The sequence below is a fragment of the Strix aluco genome, chromosome 1 (genome assembly GCF_031877795.1).
Source record: "Strix aluco isolate bStrAlu1 chromosome 1, bStrAlu1.hap1, whole genome shotgun sequence".
Classification (NCBI taxonomy): Eukaryota; Metazoa; Chordata; class Aves; order Strigiformes; family Strigidae; genus Strix; species Strix aluco.
Genome location: NC_133931.1, coordinates 4,488,868 through 4,508,457, shown reverse-complemented (window position 1 = coordinate 4,508,457; position 19,590 = coordinate 4,488,868). Strand labels below are relative to the sequence as shown.

The following is a 19,590-nucleotide window of genomic DNA, read 5'->3' as shown; positions in this document are numbered from 1 at the left end:
CCCACCTCTCACTCAAAATAACTATTTTCTCATGCTCCTTTGGAAAAAGAATATTTTCAAACCAATCTCCCATCTTTCCAAAGGAATGACAAACATGCCCATCTTGCCAATTCACCATTTAAAATAAAAATACACCGTCGTGACTGATTCAGCTGCATTTGACCCAGCTGAAACACCTGTTGGTTTCCGTGTTACCTGTTTGAAGGGGATTTCACTTGCTGAAACAGCAACAGATAGAGCACAGTGGGTTCAGCCCTTCCTCTAGGCGCCGTCTCAAAGCTCTAAACCCATCCTGTGTCCCAGGACTCTGAAATGCTGGAATTTGCTGGGGCTGGTAAGGTTGCAGAAGTTGGGAAGGGTGAAGTTTTCATAAATGGTTCATTCTACAGCCTTTGTTAGTTTTTTTACATATATGCGTTACAGAAAATTTAGCCAAGTGATGACACCCTAAATAACAGCACTTATTAAACCCAGAACACGGTATATACTTTTTTTTTGGAGAACATGAACAAAAATTAGCAGTTCTGGATTCTGACATAAATGGAGAATTAGTAAATGTAAAATTAGTAAATATAAAATTAAAAATGGAAAATTAGTAGGATTAGTTTGTATCTCCACCGAGGGGCTGGGGACACAGCCCGACACGCAGAACATGCAGCGCCCAGCGTTAAGTCAGTGGTGTCAGCTCTGGTGAGTATTCCGCGTTGTATTTTTTTTGGTAGTTCCCAGTCCATATAAAAATGACACACCTTAATAATTTATTTTTTTTTTACAAGAAGGGGAAGAAAAAATAGATCTCTATAAGGAGACAACATCTTTAACGCGGAGGACCCCTGCCCGCCCGGGAAGGGCCTTTCCCACGGGCCGCGGTGACCCCCAGGGGGAGGAAGGCAGCAGCGGCGCCGGAGCAGGCGGGGAGCAGGCGGGGAGCCCCAGCGCCGCCCGCAGGCCGCGCGAGGCGGGCTGAGGGGGGCTGAGGGGAGCTGACGCTGAGGCGGGCTGGGCCAGGCCGCGCCATGGCGGCCCCGCAGTCCCTCCGCCCGGCCGCCGCTGCTGCCCCGGAGGCTGCGATTGGCCGAGCGCTGCCATGACGTCAAGGGGCGGGGCTGCCCTGCCCGCCACGGGTTGGTCGGCGCCGATGACGACTTCGTTGCGTCTCCATGCGCCGCGGCTGCGATTGGCTCCGGGCTCCCTTATAAAGCTCCGGCGGCGCCACACGCGCCTTTCCCTCCCCGGCGGCCCAAGGTGCTGTGTCCTTCAGCTGAAGCTAAGGCCGTCCCACCCCGGCGACTGGCACCGCGCCCCCACCATGGCCTCCGTCTCCGAGCTCGCCTGCATCTACTCCGCCCTCATCCTGCACGACGACGAGGTCACCGTCACGGTGAGTGCGGGCGCCCCGGCCCCGCCGGCACAAGATGGCGGCGAGCCGCGGCATGGCCGGCGGGGCGGGAGGCGGCGGGGCCGGGCTGGCTGCTGAGCGCCGCTGTCGTTGCAGGAGGATAAGATCAACGCGCTCATCAAAGCGGCCGGAGTGAACGTGGAGCCGTTCTGGCCGGGCCTCTTCGCGAAGGTGGGCGAGGGGCAGCGCGGGGCGAGGCGGGGCGGGGAACGCTACGCGTCCTGGCGCTGGGAGTGGGGAAGGTGGCGGCGGGAAGCGCCGGGTGCAGGTCGTAGGATCCCAGAAGGGTTTGGGTCGGAGGGAACTTTAAAGGTCGTTAGTCCAGCCCCCCCCCCGCCCTGAGCAGGAATTTCTTCCAGGAGATCAGGTTGTTCAGAGTCCCGGAAGCCTGACCTTGAATACCCCCAGGGAGGGGGCATCTACCACCTCTCTGGACAACCTGGTCCCGTGTTTCTCCGCCCTCGTTTAAAAAAAATCCTATCTTATATCTAGTCTAAATTTACCCCCTTTTTAATTTAAAACCATTACTCCTCATCCTATTGCTACACTTATGATCAAGAGTCCCTCCCCACCTTTCCTGTAGCCCCTTTAAGCACTGGGAGGCTGCTCTAAGGTCTCCCTGGAGCCTTCTCTTCTCCAGCTGAACACCCCCAACTCTCTCAGCCTGTCCTCACAGGGGAGGTGCTCCAGCCCCCTGAGCATCTTCATGGCCTCCTCCGGACCCACTCGAGCAGGTCCGTGTCCTTCTGATGTTGGTGCCCCCAGAGCTGGACACAGCACTGCAGGGAGGGGGGGAGTGTCTCACAAGTGCAGAGGAGATCACAACCAACCAGCAGCTCCCCAGCGGTGATGCCGTAGGCAATGGACCCTTAAAAATTCAGCTTTGAAACATTAGCTGTAAAAAGCACTGAATTATGGTGACTTTGGTGGGAGTGAAGCAGGCTACTGGTTTGTCACGCTGTGGTCCCACCACCGCCCTCATGTTGTGACCAAGCAGGTGCACAGGACTGGAGCAAAGCTGCCCTGCCTGCCTGGTGTTAATGAGGCTTTTCCTGCTGCTGCTTCTCCCTAGGCTCTGGCCAACATCGACATTGGAAGTCTGATCTGTAACGTGGGAGCTGGTGGTGGTGGTGCTCCAGCTGCAGCCGCTCCTGCGGGCGGTGCTGCACCGGCGGGTGGTGCTGCCCCTGGTAAGTGGGATCCCAGGTCCTGTGTTGGCATCTTCAGCTGGAAGAAACACTTGGTTAAAAAGCTACTTCTCAGCTTGAGAGTCAGCTTGGCTCTTCCTCTTGCAGTTTTAATGTGATTTGTGCTTCACAATATGCGTGTGGGTGTTCTAGAGCAAACAGACCCTCACCTTTAGAAATCTGGAGTTGTGCTTTGAGTCAGCGTACAGGATTAGTGTTACCTCGGAGTTAAGGCTGATCTTCCTGTGTATCATCAGGATCTCTTTAAGTTTTTCAACTTTGATACAAATTAATTTAGAAGGCACAAAACCACTTTTCTAGTAGCAGAGAGTCTCTGGGCTGTCAGTTTGTTAGGATTGCTGGGTCTTACTACTTGATGTCATTTCACTGTATGGGAAATCTTTTGTGGCAAGTGACTCTTATGAGCTGATAAAAATGGAAAAAACCTGATTCCTTTCTCCTTTTCTAGCTGAGGAGAAGAAAGAAGAGGAAAAGAAGGAAGAGTCAGAGGAATCTGATGATGACATGGGCTTCGGTCTTTTTGACTAATTAGTTTTGTACCTGTCTGTAATAAAGAACAATTACTTGTACTCTTGTCTCTTAGTTGAAGCCTGTGAAGGGGAGTGGATGAAGGATGGCCAGGTTACCTGCAGGGACTGAAACCGCTGGCACTGCATGTTAATCTAGAGTTTTACAGTGTTCCTTGGTCCTTCACACTTAACCCAGGCCTAGCACAGGGACAGCTGCAGCTCCAAGCTGCGCTCAGAGTGCAGGGACAGAGGTGGAAACGCAGTTGCAGTGAACATGGGATGTGCAACAGCTCGGCAGCTGCTGCTTGTGCTCATGTTTAGCAAAATGCTTTGACTTGGGTTGGTTGAAGCTGCAATGTGTCTAATTAATGGTTGAGCAGCAGTGCAGCTTCTGTCATCCTGGGGAAGTTTCTAGTACCAAGTAATGTCACCTGTTGAGGGGCTGCTAAGGGCTGCAGCACAGCAGGGATTGGGCATTTCACAGCTGAGCTGAAAAGTGGGGAAAAGGCTGCAATTCTCAGGTAAAGGCCCTTGCTGGAAGCTAAACCTTGGATATTATTTATTCATGAGTAGGTAAAATTTAAAAGCAGATTGAGTCTTGCAGTGCTGGGCACCAAGCCCAGGCTGTATAAGGTGGGTATTTTTTTTGCTCTCCCAGGATAAGTATCTCTGAAAACTGCTTTGAAGGGTGGGTGTGGAAGATTGAAAGGAATAACTTAAAAAGTGTATTTCTAAAATAACTTCTGAACAGGACTCTTCCAGAGCAACTGAACAAGGAAGGGGCCCTCTTTCAAATGTATATTCTAAAGTATTAAATGAAAATTATGCATTAGTGCAATGTTGCAACTGCGTTAGGAGGGCTCCAGGGTTGTGTAGGAGGGTTGTTCCACATCTAGACCAAAAATGAACACACACTGCCCTGTCCCATCTTCCCACAAAACGAGCTCAGGCACCTGATGAAGAATTCAATCCATGCAACCCCCTGCTGCTGCTCCCAAAACAGTTCCTGCAAACCACTCAACTGCTGTGTTCCCCCACCCCTTAAAGAAACCTTCCCTAGGAAAATATTTTAAAAGTCTAAAGGAGGGACACCAGGTAGGTACTCACAGGTCACTCACACAGATGCTAACATCAACTTATTTCCTGTGCTCACAGCTGGAAGAAAAACCACTGCTGAAATCTTGGCTTTCTTCCTTAAACACTTAATGTTGCTCCTTAAGTCCTGTGTAAGTGAATTCTTAAAAGCTTGTGGATTCAGGTGGGGGAAAAATTCCAAGCAGAGAAAATTCCAGGTGGTTGGTTCTGCAGTGCACACGCCCAGAAAATAATACAATCAGAAAGTCACTGGTAACACCTTTTTAATAGGTCAAAGTAACTGTACAGTTCATTATATTCTTCCTGAGAATAATTTATATCCCTTAACAGCAAAAAGGGAGTGTGGTTTTTATTTTAACAGAACAGATGGCATAACTGGAAAACCAAGGAAAATCTAATTACACTGCTCTACTGTAACTCCTCCCAGGCAAGATAGACAAAAGGATGGGTTAGTTAACTACAGTGGGTTTAAAATATTCAACATGGCTTTAATCTGTCTTTATAAATTATATAAAAATGGGGGACATGAATGGTTACAGAACTCCTCTAAATGCAGCTCTGAATTGCTCTGGTACAAAGCAGCATTTTTGCTTCCAAGGAAAACAACATTGCTACAAAAGAACTGGCACGTTATTCTGGTGAAAAAGACGAGAGTTTTCAGTTGTGTTCTACAGCTAGTTCCAAACAAATGCTTCACACATTCACATAAAAGTAAAAGGCAGGAAGATGAAGAGGGCTTTAGTTTGTCTTGAAATGACCAAAGTCTTGAAAATATAGCTTTTTATTCTTTCTCTGTAAATTGTGATTAGCATATTGCGACATAAGTGTTCTAATAAAAAAATTCCAGTCTGGATAGTTCATATACTGTGGGCAAGAATTCTCAGCCCTGAGGTTTCCCCGAATTCTTCACTTCACAATATCTTTCTCCGACACGCTGCTCGATCAAGTTTTGGCTCCAAGACCGTAACCCCGTGGCAGCTCTAGGCTAAGTGTGTCCCACGCGATGGCGTAAAACTGAATTGCGCTTCCGTAGCCGCGATTTCCCGAGGATTTCTGTACAAACTTCATCGTGGGATAATGCCGCTTTCTGAATCCCAGACCAGCTTGGCTTTATGATAAAAACACGGTTAAACTTTTGTAATGAGAGAGAACCAGCAGCGGTCAGTCAGGTCTGCTGAAGCAAGAGGCGCTGGAAAGCCAGGACTACACTGGGTTAATCCTCACTGCTGGTGGAAGGTGAAGTAACACCCTTTCGCAAGCAGAATTCTTCAGCTGATGAACCTCTTCCCTCATCAGTACTTAGTGTGGTCTGGACTGACTGATCATTTTCAGTCTGGCTTGATCAATAACATCCAGCAAGTTTTTGGCATCCACAGCCAGAGCGTGAGCAGCCGTCAGCATCTGCTTTTTGTACTCCTGCTGCAGGCTGGTCATGACATACTGCTGGGCCAGTTTCATCTTGTTAATGAGGTCAGCCAAGTCCGAGTTCAGCAGCTTCTGTGCCATTTCGATCTGGAACAGGAATCATAGAATCATCAAGGTTGGAAAAGACCTTGTAGATCGTCCAGTCCAACCGTTAACTTCCCACTGACTGTTCTCAACTCCACCAGATTCCTCAGCGCTGGGTCAATCCAACTCTTAAACCTCTCCAGGGATGGGGACTCCCCCGCTGCCCTGGGCAGCCCATTCCAACGCCCAACGACCCCTTCTGCAAAGAAATCCTTCCTAAGAGCCAGTCTGACCCTGCCCTGGTGCAGCTTGAGGCCATTCCCTCTTGTCCTGGCGCTTGTTCCTTGGGTCAAGAGACTCATCCCCAGCTCTCTGCACCCTCCTTTCAGGGAGTTGTAGAGGGCCATGAGGTCTCCCCTCAGCCTCTTCTCCACACTAAACCCCCCCAGTTCCTTCAGCCGCTCCCCATCAGACCTGTGCTCCAGACCCTGCACCAGCTTTGTTGCCCTTCTCTGGACACGCTCGAGACATTCAATGGCCTTTTTGGAGTGAGGGGCCCAAAACTGAACACAGTCATCGAGGTGCGGCCTCACCAGTGCCGAGCACAGGGGTAAGATCCCTTCCCTGTCCCTGCTGGCCACGCTATTGCTGCAACAAGCCAGGATGCCATTGGCCTTCTTGGCCACCTGGGCACACTGCTGGCTCATGTTCAGCCGGCTGTCAATCAACCCCCCCAAGTCCCTCTCTGACTGGCAGCTCTCCAGCCCCTCAGGAAGGTTCAGTGCAGGCTGTTGAGCTGCACTAGCAGCAGCGATACCACACAGCGACCGCGCTCCCACCCCCCCTCAGCTGCCCCTGCCCGAGGGTTCCGATGGGAGCTGGGGCCGTTTCTGCCGGCACCCACATGGGGCAGATGGAATTCTGGCACTGGCTGCTCGACGCCGTGTCCCTGTTAAACGCTGTGTCTGCTGTTAAAACGGCACCACCAGCCCAATGGCTAATAGTGGATTTTAGCCCATGTCTTAGAGTTAACACCTTGTTACAGGTTTACAGGTTCCTACTATCATTGCTCTTTTTATTCCTATTATTAAAGTAGCTCTAAAGCATAAAAGTAGCTCTAAAAAATAAGATGGAGGTCAAGAAGGCAGACACAGGTTACTGAACAGAACCATATAGCTAAGTCAGGATGATTCTCTGAGCTGGCACTTAACCATTCTGCAGGTCTCTCATTATCAAACTGATTTTCTGGAGGAAAAACCTCAAACTGAGTCTCTGGAGGAAAGTGGTTTTACTCCTGCCTGACGAACTTCACTGGAAGATCTCAGTCCCTTCTCATCTAGAACTAGGTTACTACAGGCTGTCTTCTCATCAAAACCTTCCAGCTGCACCCAGCTACGCTCAGCCACCTGTTTAATGACTGATTGCGAGCAGCGGTTTAATGAAAGATTGTGCTTGCACTAAGAATTAACTCCCAGATGCATCAGAACGCTGGTTTCATGTAAGCACAGCCAACGGTTTTTATGTCAACTTCCTAGGGCTGCATGCTCTACGCTCCTCCATTATACCCAGTTTGAATATCTTCACTTAAGCCCATACAAGCCTGTCTCCACGCAGCAATTCTAATAACATTTATTTCATGTAGAATTATAACCCCAGACTGCTGACTGAACCAAAATGTCTGCATCTGTGAAGGAGAGCGAGCCAACACCTGTCCTGGCTGGGGCTAACCTCAAACGGAGTGACTAAGCAGCAGGGGAGCGCAGCTCCACGTACCTCTCTGTGGGTGCTTGCAGGAAGCACTGGGAGGGTCTCGTCTACTGTTGCCAATAAGGTTCTTAGCGCCAAACCAACCTCCTAAGAAAAAACAAGATTTAGGAAATAAACTTTAAAAACTTAGAATGAACGGAGAAGAGAATTGTAGGAGCGCAGGAAGCAACAGATACACTGAATTCCTCATCTGGATAAAAAGGGAGTTCTTGGCTGAGAGACTTTAAAATCCCACCTGCAATTCTGTGTTTTACCACCAAAACAAGATGCCAAAGGGTTAATAAAAAAAACGTGGAGAAGATTGTACACAACTCCCTGCCGGATAAGCACAGGCAAGCTGGGGAATTAAAGCACCGTTGCCCACAACACTGTTAACAGTATCCAAAGCTCCAGCCCTCTGACCGCAAGTTAACCTGCTCTGCAAACACAAAAACCTTTTCTACTTCCAACTCTTCAAAAAGTTTCTCCTGCACCACTCATTCGGGAGAGAAATAAAACGCTGATTTGAGGAACTGGCTCCGTACCTTTACCATGGGTACGTACTCCTCCGGTGGAGCCGGCTGTATTTTACTGGACATTTCTATGACCGCTTTCACCAGCCCGGTGACGTTCTCGTAGACTTTGTCGTTGGAGCGGTCCAGGTTGGCTGTAGGAGGAGGGCTGATTTCCTGCGGCTGAATCTGGAAGCAGAGAGGGGTTGTTTAACCTCCCGTCCCCAGCAGATGGGGCTCAGCAACTTCCCAACCTCCGCGGACCGCCGGGAAGGTCTCATATTCGCAACAGCCCCCGCCCGGTCCCGCTGGGTCCCCTGCCCAGGCCTGAGCACTCTCACTCCCGCACCTGAAGGTTTCCTTTAGTTCTTCTGACTGAACCTGATCTGTGAAATGACACCGGGGAATTTTTACCGGGATTTCCCTGAAGAGCTTCCCGTATAACTCCCACAATAAGAGAGAAAAATAATTTGAGGAACGAGGAGTACAGGATACTTGACACATCTAAGTGGTTCACTACTGATGGACAAGTTCCACTGCTAAGGCAACAGGTAGCAGGTCCCTCGTTCCAGAAAGTTGTTTTGTGCTCCAAAACAATGTCAGGGTACACAGTTAACATACTGATAGAGTAATACGAGAATATTGCAGTACATATTACTGTTTTGTTAGTGAAAATTCACAGCAGATCAACAAAAATGGTGTCACCAGCACAAGTGAGAAGCACCAAATGTTTTCATACTGTTTGTTTCCAATAGATCAGAAAAAAACCCCGATAGGTTAAAAATCCTGTAGTCCTTACTCAAGCAAAACTTTCATTGAGTCAGATCTGTTTAGAGTTAAATCCATGACAGACTGAAATAATCCTGGACCAGAAAAGAAACAAACTGAAAACTTCCTCTGTGAGGTCCTCAGTGTCTCTGCTCCTGAACTGCAAAACTACAAGCACCCCGGTTCCCTGCAGCTCTTCACTGCCTTGGGATGCCCAAGCGACCACTCAGTGGGAGCAGAAGGTTAAAAAATTGCTTATTTCCTCCTGGTCACACAGCAGCCATCTGCCCTGTCGATCTGAGATGGCTCATGGCATTTCAGCCCACCACGCTGGGTTACTACAGGTTCTCACAACTGGTCCTAGCTACAGAGATGTTTCACTGGAAGCACCTGAGATACTACCCTGATGAAACTATAAAATACTTGGATGAAACTTTGTCTAAGGAAGGCGTGCAGGATTTAGCACATGGTGATTCCATTTTGTTGCATTTCACTAAATGGGTACTGGCAGCTATTAGAGAGATTCAATCTAGTGCAAAGATCAGAAAATATCTCAGGAAAAAGATCATTGTAATTGCCTCAATCACCAGTGAAAGGCTGTGATTCTAATTGGTTTCAGCAATCGAGAAGTTAAACAGTCATCTGGCAAAGTCACATGCAAAGACATTTTGGAATAGGGCACGTACACACACGCTCACGCACTGCTTACCCTCCATGGCTATGGTTGAGCAGAATGTGGGGGAAGGTTAAAGAAATTTACCAAAAGAAGGGAAAAAAGAAAAACAATATTAATAAAACTCAGCAGGAAAAAAAAAAAAAAACAAACCAAACCCAAAACATGTGTAGCAATAAGAGACCAGTTAAAAAGCCTGCAACGAAAACACATCCTCAACAGTATGGGCAGTCATTCGTGTTAGCTCGTGGTCTGTTTGTTACAGAGGCGCCATGTGCTGACGACCTGCTGTGCACCCACGTGGGAGGTGGAAGTATTTGCCATGCACCCATGCGTGCTCCTCACCGAACACATGGCGAAGAGATCATGCAAAGCTTGACAGGAGCAAGCCAGTCTGGCGAGCAGCAAAGTGGTAAATGGAGTAGAGGGCCCCTGCATCGGTGGGAAACAACACGACCTGTGCAACCCTGGCCCCTTCACACAATCAAGAGATTTAAGAAAATGTTGTATTCATCTTTCTGAAGCTTTTTTTTTCTGTAGAAAAGTCATGATAGGAAATACATGGTCATTAACTGGGCAGCTCCTGTTCGTGATGACTAACCACAGTCGTGGTTAAGAACTACCAAGGACTCATACTCGATGGATTATTCCCAACCCACTGAATTCCTACAGCCAGGCCCTAACATTTCAACAGTACCAACATCTGCGTTTCTTAACACTCCATTTTTTTTGTTTAGACCCAACATCAACACTATTGCTCTGCAGACTATGAAGTCACATGTTTCTCTGTGTGGACTGGCTGACTTTACTCCAGCAAATAACAGAAAAACATGGATTTCCTGGTGCATGCCCTAAAGGCTCCTGAGCGCACGCAGTTCAAATCCTTTTAATTTTTAATTCTGCAGAAAAGGGAGGCTGAAATGGAAATCTGAAATGGGTGTACAGAAAAGGGGGTCTGAAATGAACCCTAAAAGCCTCTTCAGTTTAGGACTGCAGACATTAACAAAGCTATATATACTATCAAGAAATAATAGGCTGTTTTCTTGAAGGGGCATAAACCAATCCGATTTCAAGAAACTCTTGACAGAAAAAACAGAGTCAGCCCTTCTTTTCTACTGAAGAAGCTATTTAGTACACGAATCTTGTTCACTTGTTATTACTGATGACTGCTCAGGTTGGTTTGTTGTCAAAAGGATGTATTTCAGAAAACATTTTTCATGTTCCAGTATCAGCATTTAGACAGGAAATTTTAGAGAAGCCAAGTTTAGTAACACATCTGTTACTGCTTTCTGACATTTTCTGAGGCTTGGCAGCTTGAGAAGCACTGGCATCAGTTTATAATAAATAATGCTGCTCAAATTTGCCACTGCTTCTATTTATGCTGATTCTTAAATATTCCAGTAATCCCAGAACAAGAGAGCAAGAGTGAGACAGGCTGAGATTGATCTGTGCTCAACATACTGCTTTGATGGCAAGTTTTGAATTCCACGGTCAGATGAACTGGATTTTTTCTGTATTTTCTTAAACCACCTAAAATAAGTGTCGCTTATCACAACAGCTGTGTCTACCACAACATGCTTTCTTGTTCTTTACTACAGGCTTGGCAGGGCTTAGATTAGCCAGAGGTTCTCCTTCCGTGAGGAGCTGTATTAGCACTAGTTGTACTACGCAGGGATTGCCCCAGTGTATCTGCAGAAGCCTGTGCTCTAACGCAGACCCTGTCTTTCTCCCCTCAGGAAATAGCTGGAGCACAAATCCATCACCTCCCTGGGAGGTACTAATGGCATCAAACGACAGCATGGGACCAGCAGCCTTTGTGGAGGTGTACCTGTCTAGCTGCAAAGGTTGTGAAATAATAAAACAGCGATGTGTATAGATCAGCTGCATTTCTGTTCGAGTATTACTGACAGAATTCCCAAGCACTATTGTATATAGCTGCTGGAAACTGCTAGCATCAGAAATAGCTCCAATGGTTCCTCTCAGGAGGCCCCAAGGTCACTCAGGTTTGTGTTTCCTGAAGATTAGAAAGGTACTGGAGTCCTAAAGGCAGGGAACAACACCTAGAGGCACAATTTTAGATGTGACTGACATATTAAGGAGCAGTTCCATGGACACCAACTGCACCAGGGGACAGGACGCTGTGTTTCACAGCACCCTGCAGCATCTCTCTGTTAGAAAACTGTAAAGTTTCATTTTTGGCTTTATTGCCTATTTACTGGAGATGAAACAACGCATTAGAAGTATCTCAGTCACAGGTCAGGCTCCTTCCTCGTTCCCCAGAGCTAGTAGGGTTTTTGGAGCCTTGGTGCTGCAGCAAGAGCTTTTTGGAGCACCACAGTTCAGACATGTCTCAGTTCTCTGTGGCTGAGGACAGGACCTTGGTACTACCCGAGCACCTGTGAACCCTGGGTGTGTTCTTTCCTGCTTAACAAAGCTGCTGAGCAGCGAGGCTGAGTCCATACGGGAGATCTCACATGCTCTTGAAACTAGAAAGAAGTAAGGTTCTAGGTGACGAACATGCTGAATCACAGTAATGGAGGACATGATCCTACCAGTTAACTCCCCACTTCCCTGGAGACCTGCCAGTGCGTGTCTGCCCCATGACAACATTTACTTGGGAAGTTTAGTTGCTTTTGCTTTCCACGGTCTCTACTTCAGGAACAGCAAACTATCTCAGAGTGGTAACGTTTAATTTTCTGAAGCGTATTTCATGTGACACTGAGCAATGTACCTTCACGCCTTCGTTGTAGCTGTCCACAGGGCTGTTCAGGCTTGCAAGGCTGCCCAAATGGCTGGGGGCTCCAGGGCGGGGAGGCTTCTTTGGCGGAGCTGCGTGATCTGGTTAACACAACAATTTGCATTTTAGAGGACCAACATATCAGGTGTATCCGCATAATTTTGGTCTGTCAACACTACAAAGACTACCTGTGCTTTACCGTACTAGCAAAGGAGATGTACATCTTTATGTGTCTTAAGAGTAAATCCATTCTTTTAGGAGCTACACTTCAATCTCTATTTCTACTGAAGAAATGCAGACAGAAAAGGTTGTGGAATTCATCAGGTTCTCCTGTGATTATGAGAACATGGCTGTTTTAGCAAGATACTTCAAAAATCCCTTCGTGGGGCAACTGCTACTCATCTCAGTACACCTACCCCAGATCTCAGAGGTACTCACCCTGTAGAACCACAGCTGAGTGCCACACACACTGCTTATGTCTGGGAAAATTGGACTTCTTCATGGCAGAAATCCTGGGTGTGATTCACTTTGAGACTGAGAAACTTAAATTTCGGTGTCTACTTTTGTTTTACATGTCTGAACTCCACACACGGTTAAGTCCTACACAGTGACTCAGCTTCCTCTAGACACTTCCCGCCTGTTGATGAAACACTTTCTTGGCTTTGCTGACTACATCTCTGGGGACTGCACGGGTAATTTAAACACATAGTGCACTGAAACATCTATGTGTAGTTATCTGGAACTGAATCCATCCCTTGTATGAAAATACAGGCATAAACCTTTGTTCGCTACTGCTGCCAGATGACTTGTAATGAAGGATTCAAGATGACAGTATGTGAATTTACTTCTTACCTGGTTTACCCACGGGTTGATATATGTGCTGGTTACCAGCCTATAAAATAAAATGTACATTTAGACTAGTTATTACAGTGCTCACAACTTTAATCAGTACAATTTCAAATAGTGAGAGCAGCCAGTTCTAAGCACATTTCCCAACAGTTAAAATCACATCCCTATTCACCATCATTAGCTGAGCTCCTAAGTAGAGGTATGTTATTTATAGAGTAAGAAGAGAATTTTCATTAATTTTGCATCACTTGCAACAAGCCCTGGCCTCTACGTTACAGTTTATCCTTCATTATTAATCGAATGTGGTGGTATGTTCACAATCGGTTTTAGTCTGTATTCAGAGATCAAACTGTAGAAGTCACGGTGATGAAGAAGAAATGGCAGTGCAACAATCAGAAGACTAAGGTATTTCTGCACTGCGGAATGGTGTCCATAATGGTAACAGATTTCTAAGCTGGTTTACTTTTTGGTTTTGTCGCAAAGCTCTTAGTCAAGGTCAATTTGCTTATTCATCTGGAAGTATTTAATAATAGATTGAAGTGACTTTAATTATATTTATACAACCTTCACGCCAACCTCAGCCGCCGAGGCGAGCAGCTCCGGGTTTCCTGAGCCGGGGGAACCTGAGGGGAGCGGAGAGACCCGCCAGGAACCGGCAGCTCCCGCCTCAGCGGCTGAGGGGACCTGGGCAGGGCCGGCAGCAATGGCGGCCGAGCCCCCGCACGGGTAAAAGAGACCGCTAGGGGGCGCGAAAGACCAGGCTGGGCAACCAGGGAGCAATGGCGCCCGCCCGGCAGAAGGCCCCGTCCGCTCTAAACTCCGCACCCGTCGCGCCTGAGGCAGTTTCGCAGCCAGAGCTCCGGTGGAACACGCTGCCACCCGGGTGCCAGGCTGCAGGGTGGGCCCTGCTCTTCTGCCAGCGCCGGCCGGCAGCAGTGAGCACAGCTGTGGGAGCTGCGCCCAGGGAGAGGAGCTCCTCTGCTTAGGGACAGAGCTCCGGGAGGGGGGCAGCAGGTTGAGGAGTATCAGGGAGAGCGAGAGGGAGACAGACTGCGGGAACTGCACCTGCCTTCCCTGCGACAGGCCTGTCAGGCAGACAGCACGCATGATACCGAGGGTTCCCTGTCCTCTCCCCACCCGGCAGAATGCGGTGACTTAAGGGATAAGGGACAATGGTGACAAGTTCCTGCCTGGCGCGCAGCAGGCACGTCTCCTCCGTGACTCCCCCACCGCCCTTGGATAACAGGTACAAGGCTCCGCAAGTGGAACAAAACAATGATGAGGACAATGGTTCATCCAAGTCAGACGAGTCGCCTATGCTCTGCATCAAAACCGCTTCCATAAAGAAAAAAAGACGGATCATTGTCACAGGAGACTCTTCTGTGGGGAACAGAAGGCCCAACATGCCGACTGGACTCACTTCTTAAGGAAGTCTGCTGCCTCCCTGGGGTCCGGATTAAAGATTTGAAGAGAAAACTTCCTACCCTGGTACAGCCCTTGGATTATTATCCATTAGTGATTTTTCATGTAGGAAGCGATGAAGTTGCAATAAGAAGTTCCAGGGCAATCAAAAGAGACTTCAGGGCCTTAGGACAACTGGGAAGGGATCAGGAGCAGAAATAGTATTCTCTATCCTTCCAGTTGCAGGGAATGATGAGGGAAGAAACAGGAAGACACAGCTGACCAATACCTGTCTCCATGACTGGTGTCACCAGCAGAATTTTGGGTTTTTTAATCATGGGTCTGTCTACACAACACCAGGCCTGCTGGCGACTGACAGGGTACACCTGTCTCAAAGGGGGAAAAGGATCTTTGCACAGGAGTTAGCAAGGCTGATCGAAAGAGCTTTAAACTAGATTTGAAGGGGGAAAGGGATAAAACCAGGCTCACTAGAGACAAGCCTAGGGGCAGCAGACTAATGTCTGAGGGACAGCATGCTAGCGATGTCCTTCAGTCTGCTCCACGATGTGCTGAGTACACTGGAGCACATTTGAAATGTCTTGATATGAACACACACAGCATGAGGAATAAAGAAGAGGAGCTAGAAGCTTTGGCTTGGTCCCAGAGCTACAACATCACTGGCACAAGTGGAACCTGGTGGGATGAGTCCTGGGACTGGTGTGCCATGATGGATGGTTATAGGCTCTTCACGAGGGATAGGCAGGGCAGGCGAGGTGGGGTGTGCCGCTGTATGTAAGGGAGGGGTTGGATTGTATGGTGATTACAGTTAGCGATGACACAGTCGAGAGCCTCTGGGTAAGGATGAAGGAGAAAGCAAATAAAGCAGATGTTGCTGTGGGAGTCTACTCAGCCAGGTGTGAGACTCCCCAGCCAGGCAGCACGATGGCACCAATGAATTATTCTACAAGGAATTAAGGGATGTCTCTATATCAGCTGCCCTGGTCCTTATGGGTGATTTTAACTTCCCAGACATCAACTGGGAATATCACACAGTGGTCACAAACACGTCCAGGAAACTTCTGAAACATGCTGAAGATAACTTCTTGGTGTGCATACTGAGGGAGCTGACTAGAAAAGGTGCCCGCCTGGATTTGTTGTTTGTAAACAAAGAGGGACTTGTGGGTGAAGTGGTGAGTGATGGCTGTCTTGGTCACAGTGACCGCAAAGTAGTTGAGTTTCAAAGCACTGGAGAGAGGAGCAAGACTGTGACCCTGGACAGGGGGAGAGCAGACTCTGGGCTGCTGAAGGAGCGGGTTAGGAAGGTCCCCTGGGAATCTGCTTTTGAAGGTATTGGGGTCCATAAATGTTGGTCACTTCTTAAGAGCCATCTCTTAGAGCACGGGAGCAGACAGTTCCAAAGTGTTGCAAGTCAAGCAAGTGGGGCAGAAAGCCAGCTTGGCTGAGCAGGGATCTTCTTCTAGAACTTAGGTGGAAAAGTGTATTGATATTGGAAGCAAGGACAGGCAACATGGGAGGACTACAGACGCTGTTTGCCACTTGTAGGGAGAGAATTTGTGCGGCTAAAGCTTGATTGGCATTCAAGCTGGCCAGCAAAACAAAAAGGGCTTTTTAAAATACATTAACATCAAAAGGAGAATCGGAGATAACATTGGTTCATTGCTTGATGAGGTTGGACACCTCACAAATAGGGACACAGACAAAGTGGAGAGGTTTAACGCCTTCTTCGCCTCTGTCTTCAGCACTGATGAGGGGCCCTGGGACCCCCCAGAGCCCTGTGCTGGAGGACTGGGGGGATGATCAACTCCCAGCTGGCTCTGAACTTGTTTGAGACTTGCTGCTCCAGCTGGATGAAGGCAAGTCTATAGGGCCTGATAGATTCATCCCAGGGTACTGAAAGACCTGGCCGATGTTATCGTGGGGCCCCTCTCTATTATTTTTCAATGGTCTTTAGGAGTCTGGAGAGGTCACAGATGACTGGAAGCTGGCAAATGTTGTCCCTGTTTTCAAGAAGAGTAAGAAGGAAGACCTGGTAATTACAGGCCTGTCAGTCTCACTTTAGTGCCTGGTAAAATTATGGAGAAGGTTATTCTGGGAATTATTGAGAAACACCTGAGAAACAACAGTCATCTGATGACAGCCAGCACGGACTCACAAGGGGAAAGCCCTGCTTAACCAACTTAGTTTCCTTTTATGACAAGGTCACCAATCCAGTTGACCAAGGGGAGCAGGGAGTTGGACTCAACGATTCTTATGGGTCCTTTCCAACTTGAGATATTCTGTGATTCTATGAAAGATGAAAATCTGTTTGGTCACAGCCAAATTAATACTTTACAACAACTTGCAGTTGTCATGTCATAAAAAACCTTACAATCCCAACAGTCACATTTCATGCAAGCATATCTGTATAAAGGAGTTTCCACTGCCAAGTAAAACCACTGAAGGCAGTTAGAATTTAACAGGTCTAGTACTGAAGCATCTCAAAAAGGCATTTATAAAATAGAGACTATTTTCTGCGAAGTCAGAATACTTATTTTCATCAGACTTAAGGAAGCTGCTTTTTCAACACTTTGAAGATGACATTCAGACTGCTTATGATTCACTTTTAGTGGGATGAAAACACAGTATTTGCTTCAATTCACCTTCAGCTCTGGATAATGCTATCATAAATCACCATCTAAGAACGTTAATTCATTAACTTTCTTTTCTGACCCTTTAAAGCAACTGGTTTTGAACATCTCACATTCTCTATTTTCAGAAACACACCCAGGTAACAGGGACAATAGCAGTACACTTTCTATTCCCTAGGTTCTAACTCCACTGCCACCTCATTTCAGTGCTACAACTGTGGATACCAAGTACCTTGTCCAACAGCACCCAGAAAGTTTGCAGGAGATCCTCTGAACTGAACTGAGAAGCTCATGCCTTCACAACTGACTCATCTTTCCATTAACAAACTGGAGGATACTCACGACTGTAGTTCAGCATTTATTCAAAGCTTCAGCCTAGCTTTTTTAGAAATTCATGTTATGGTTTTTAAATTACAGGCAGATCTGACAATGGCTCCTACAGCCAAGGTTGCCTGAGGCCTGCTTTCAGCTGCTCAAAACTTTGCCAAATTTTAACTGCACGAACTGAAAATTCCCACACTAACTACTTCAAGCTAATTTCTATCAGTTTACGATGGAAAACTGGCAAGAAGCACAACTTTCAGAAAGTAAGGGGGAATAAAAATGTATTGCATAGGGAGAAATATTAAGTTCTTTTAAGTTTCATAGATGATATTCCATCAACTTAATGATTTAGAGCAGAAATGTGATGGCTAGAAATAAATGAGCATGTTCGTCCTGCCTACTCCAAGTCTGCACCACAGACTTGGGAACAAAAAAATCAAACTTCACTTTCGGGAGCCATGAGTAGAAATCAAAGATTTCAAGCCCTGAAACTATTCTGCTGCCACCACATGGCTCCAAAACCCACTGGCTGATCATCTCACACACTACCCTACGGCCATCCTCTACAGCTAGAAAAAACATCTGCTTTCTGCCAGCACCATCAGTCATGTCATTAACTTTGATTTGTGTTGTTAAACCTAAATATTTCAAATCTAATAACCCTGGGAGAGAGAAGGGGGGAAGAGAGGAAGGAAACTAAAATTCCACTAAAACAATTCTTGTGTTTTTACTTCCAGAAAATTGCATATTAAAAATACATGTAAAAAAAATCTGCACAAAGTTATACAGCCACATGCTCATCAGTTAGGAACTGCTAAATGTGTGTGATAACTGTTCATTTGTACCATCCTATCCAAGAACAGGATCACGTATTACTTTTCCTCCCTCCCAGTGTCCCCGAACTGCTGCTGCCCTGAGCAGGAATCAGAGCTGCTGTGCTTTCTGCTCGACACCCTTCCAAGTGCCACAATGACTAATCAAAAAAGTTATTTTGTGAGGAAGATGTAAATGACTTCAGTGACCTGGATTCTGTCCTCACGATTGTCACAGAAATCTCTGTGTAACGCTGGGCAATTATTTAATCCTAGTTTCTCCTACAAAAGACCACTGCCTATTTCTCACCTTCTTGATGAGAAATTGAGACTGACTCACAGAAGCAACAGACATTTCCCACTGCAAATGAAGTCAGTCAAGAGTTAAGTTCTGAAGGTATTAAGAACTATAAAAATGCAAAATCAAATTCTGGAACTAGAAATGTAGTTATTAAGAATTAGAGTCTCTTTTAAAACTCATTTAGTCAATGACCACTGTGTGTTTTCTTCACACTCTTTCAAATGGGGTGTGAAATTGTGGTACCTTGTCTGGCAGGACAGAACTACCCCTACAAGCAATTTGGGATCTGGGTGCTGTATTTTTTATTCTAACCCCAGGCAGTCATGCTGAAATCAAGCAGCAGTCAGAGAAACTAGCTGGCTGCAAGAAGCTGTAGTTTAAACCCACTGTCACCGATAGCCACCTGAATTAAACCTCTGGCATGACTTAAAAATCTCCCAGTTAGCTCAAAGCATCTTCAGGAGCAGCACAAAATGCAGTGATACTTTACTGGCTCCTACATAGAGAGGCAACAATAGCAAAGACATAACAGTAACTAACTAATAGTCTTCTCCAATTCCATGGAAAAAAATTTAGCAGCTTCCAGACATGGATGCCTCTAGAGACCATGCTGCAGTGTCATTAATATACTCACTCATGATTGTATTTTGGCTGCAATTGCAGGAAGAGTCCCTAAATTCTTAGGTAGTGAAGAAATACTGAAGCAAACTAGAAGTTTACAATTGCATCCCAAATGAACTAGGAAAGTGATTTTAGAATATTAACTTTAAACACTTTAAAGGTGATCTCTGGGGACAAATAGTAGATGAAGCATCAGGTTTCAATCATTAACAGTCTCTCACCTAACCCCCCCTTTGACAAGTACGATTCAGAGATTTCAATGGCAATTAAACAATTGGAGAGACGTTTTTAGCTAAACAGACAGCAGTTAAGCCAGTAAGAAAGAGTAGCACAACTGCAGCTGTTGTCTGGCAACAAATGAATGGCTGTGGGGTTTATTCCATTTGTTTCATAGCAATCATTTACCCCAAACAGATTTCTGGGTAATACAGCAGTAACGTTTACATTCCTTGTAAGAAAACCCTTCAGATATTTAAAACAACCAAAAAAGTTATTTTAATCCTGCTTCCTGTTGACAGAACTTTCAGAAAACTATCCA

At 46.7% G+C, this 19,590-nt stretch overlaps 2 protein-coding genes across 12 annotated transcripts in view; one reads left to right on the top strand and one right to left on the bottom strand.

Moving 5' to 3' along the window:
• The first annotated feature begins 1,196 nt into the window (after nt 1–1,196).
• RPLP1 (ribosomal protein lateral stalk subunit P1) lies at nt 1,197–3,176 on the top strand. The gene is made up of 4 exons (XM_074832481.1): nt 1,197–1,381; nt 1,496–1,570; nt 2,472–2,589; nt 3,056–3,176. Exons 1-4 carry the CDS (start codon nt 1,310–1,312, stop codon nt 3,133–3,135), a joined length of 345 nt encoding a protein of 114 aa, XP_074688582.1. The 5' UTR covers nt 1,197–1,309; the 3' UTR covers nt 3,136–3,176.
• A 1,281-nt stretch (nt 3,177–4,457) lies between these two features.
• PTK2 (protein tyrosine kinase 2) overlaps nt 4,458–19,590 on the bottom strand; it is a 230,038-nt gene continuing 214,905 nt past the window's right edge. For all 11 annotated transcript variants that reach the window (XM_074831417.1, XM_074830880.1, XM_074830964.1 and 8 more), the window contains 5 exons: nt 12,949–12,988; nt 12,091–12,197; nt 7,952–8,107; nt 7,434–7,514; nt 4,458–5,723 (listed from right to left, as the gene is read on the bottom strand). In XM_074831417.1, coding sequence (XP_074687518.1) covers nt 5,511–5,723; nt 7,434–7,514; nt 7,952–8,107; nt 12,091–12,197; nt 12,949–12,988 — 597 coding nt within the window. In that variant the 3' untranslated portion in view covers nt 4,458–5,510. The remainder of the gene's footprint in view (nt 5,724–7,433; nt 7,515–7,951; nt 8,108–12,090; nt 12,198–12,948; nt 12,989–19,590) is intronic.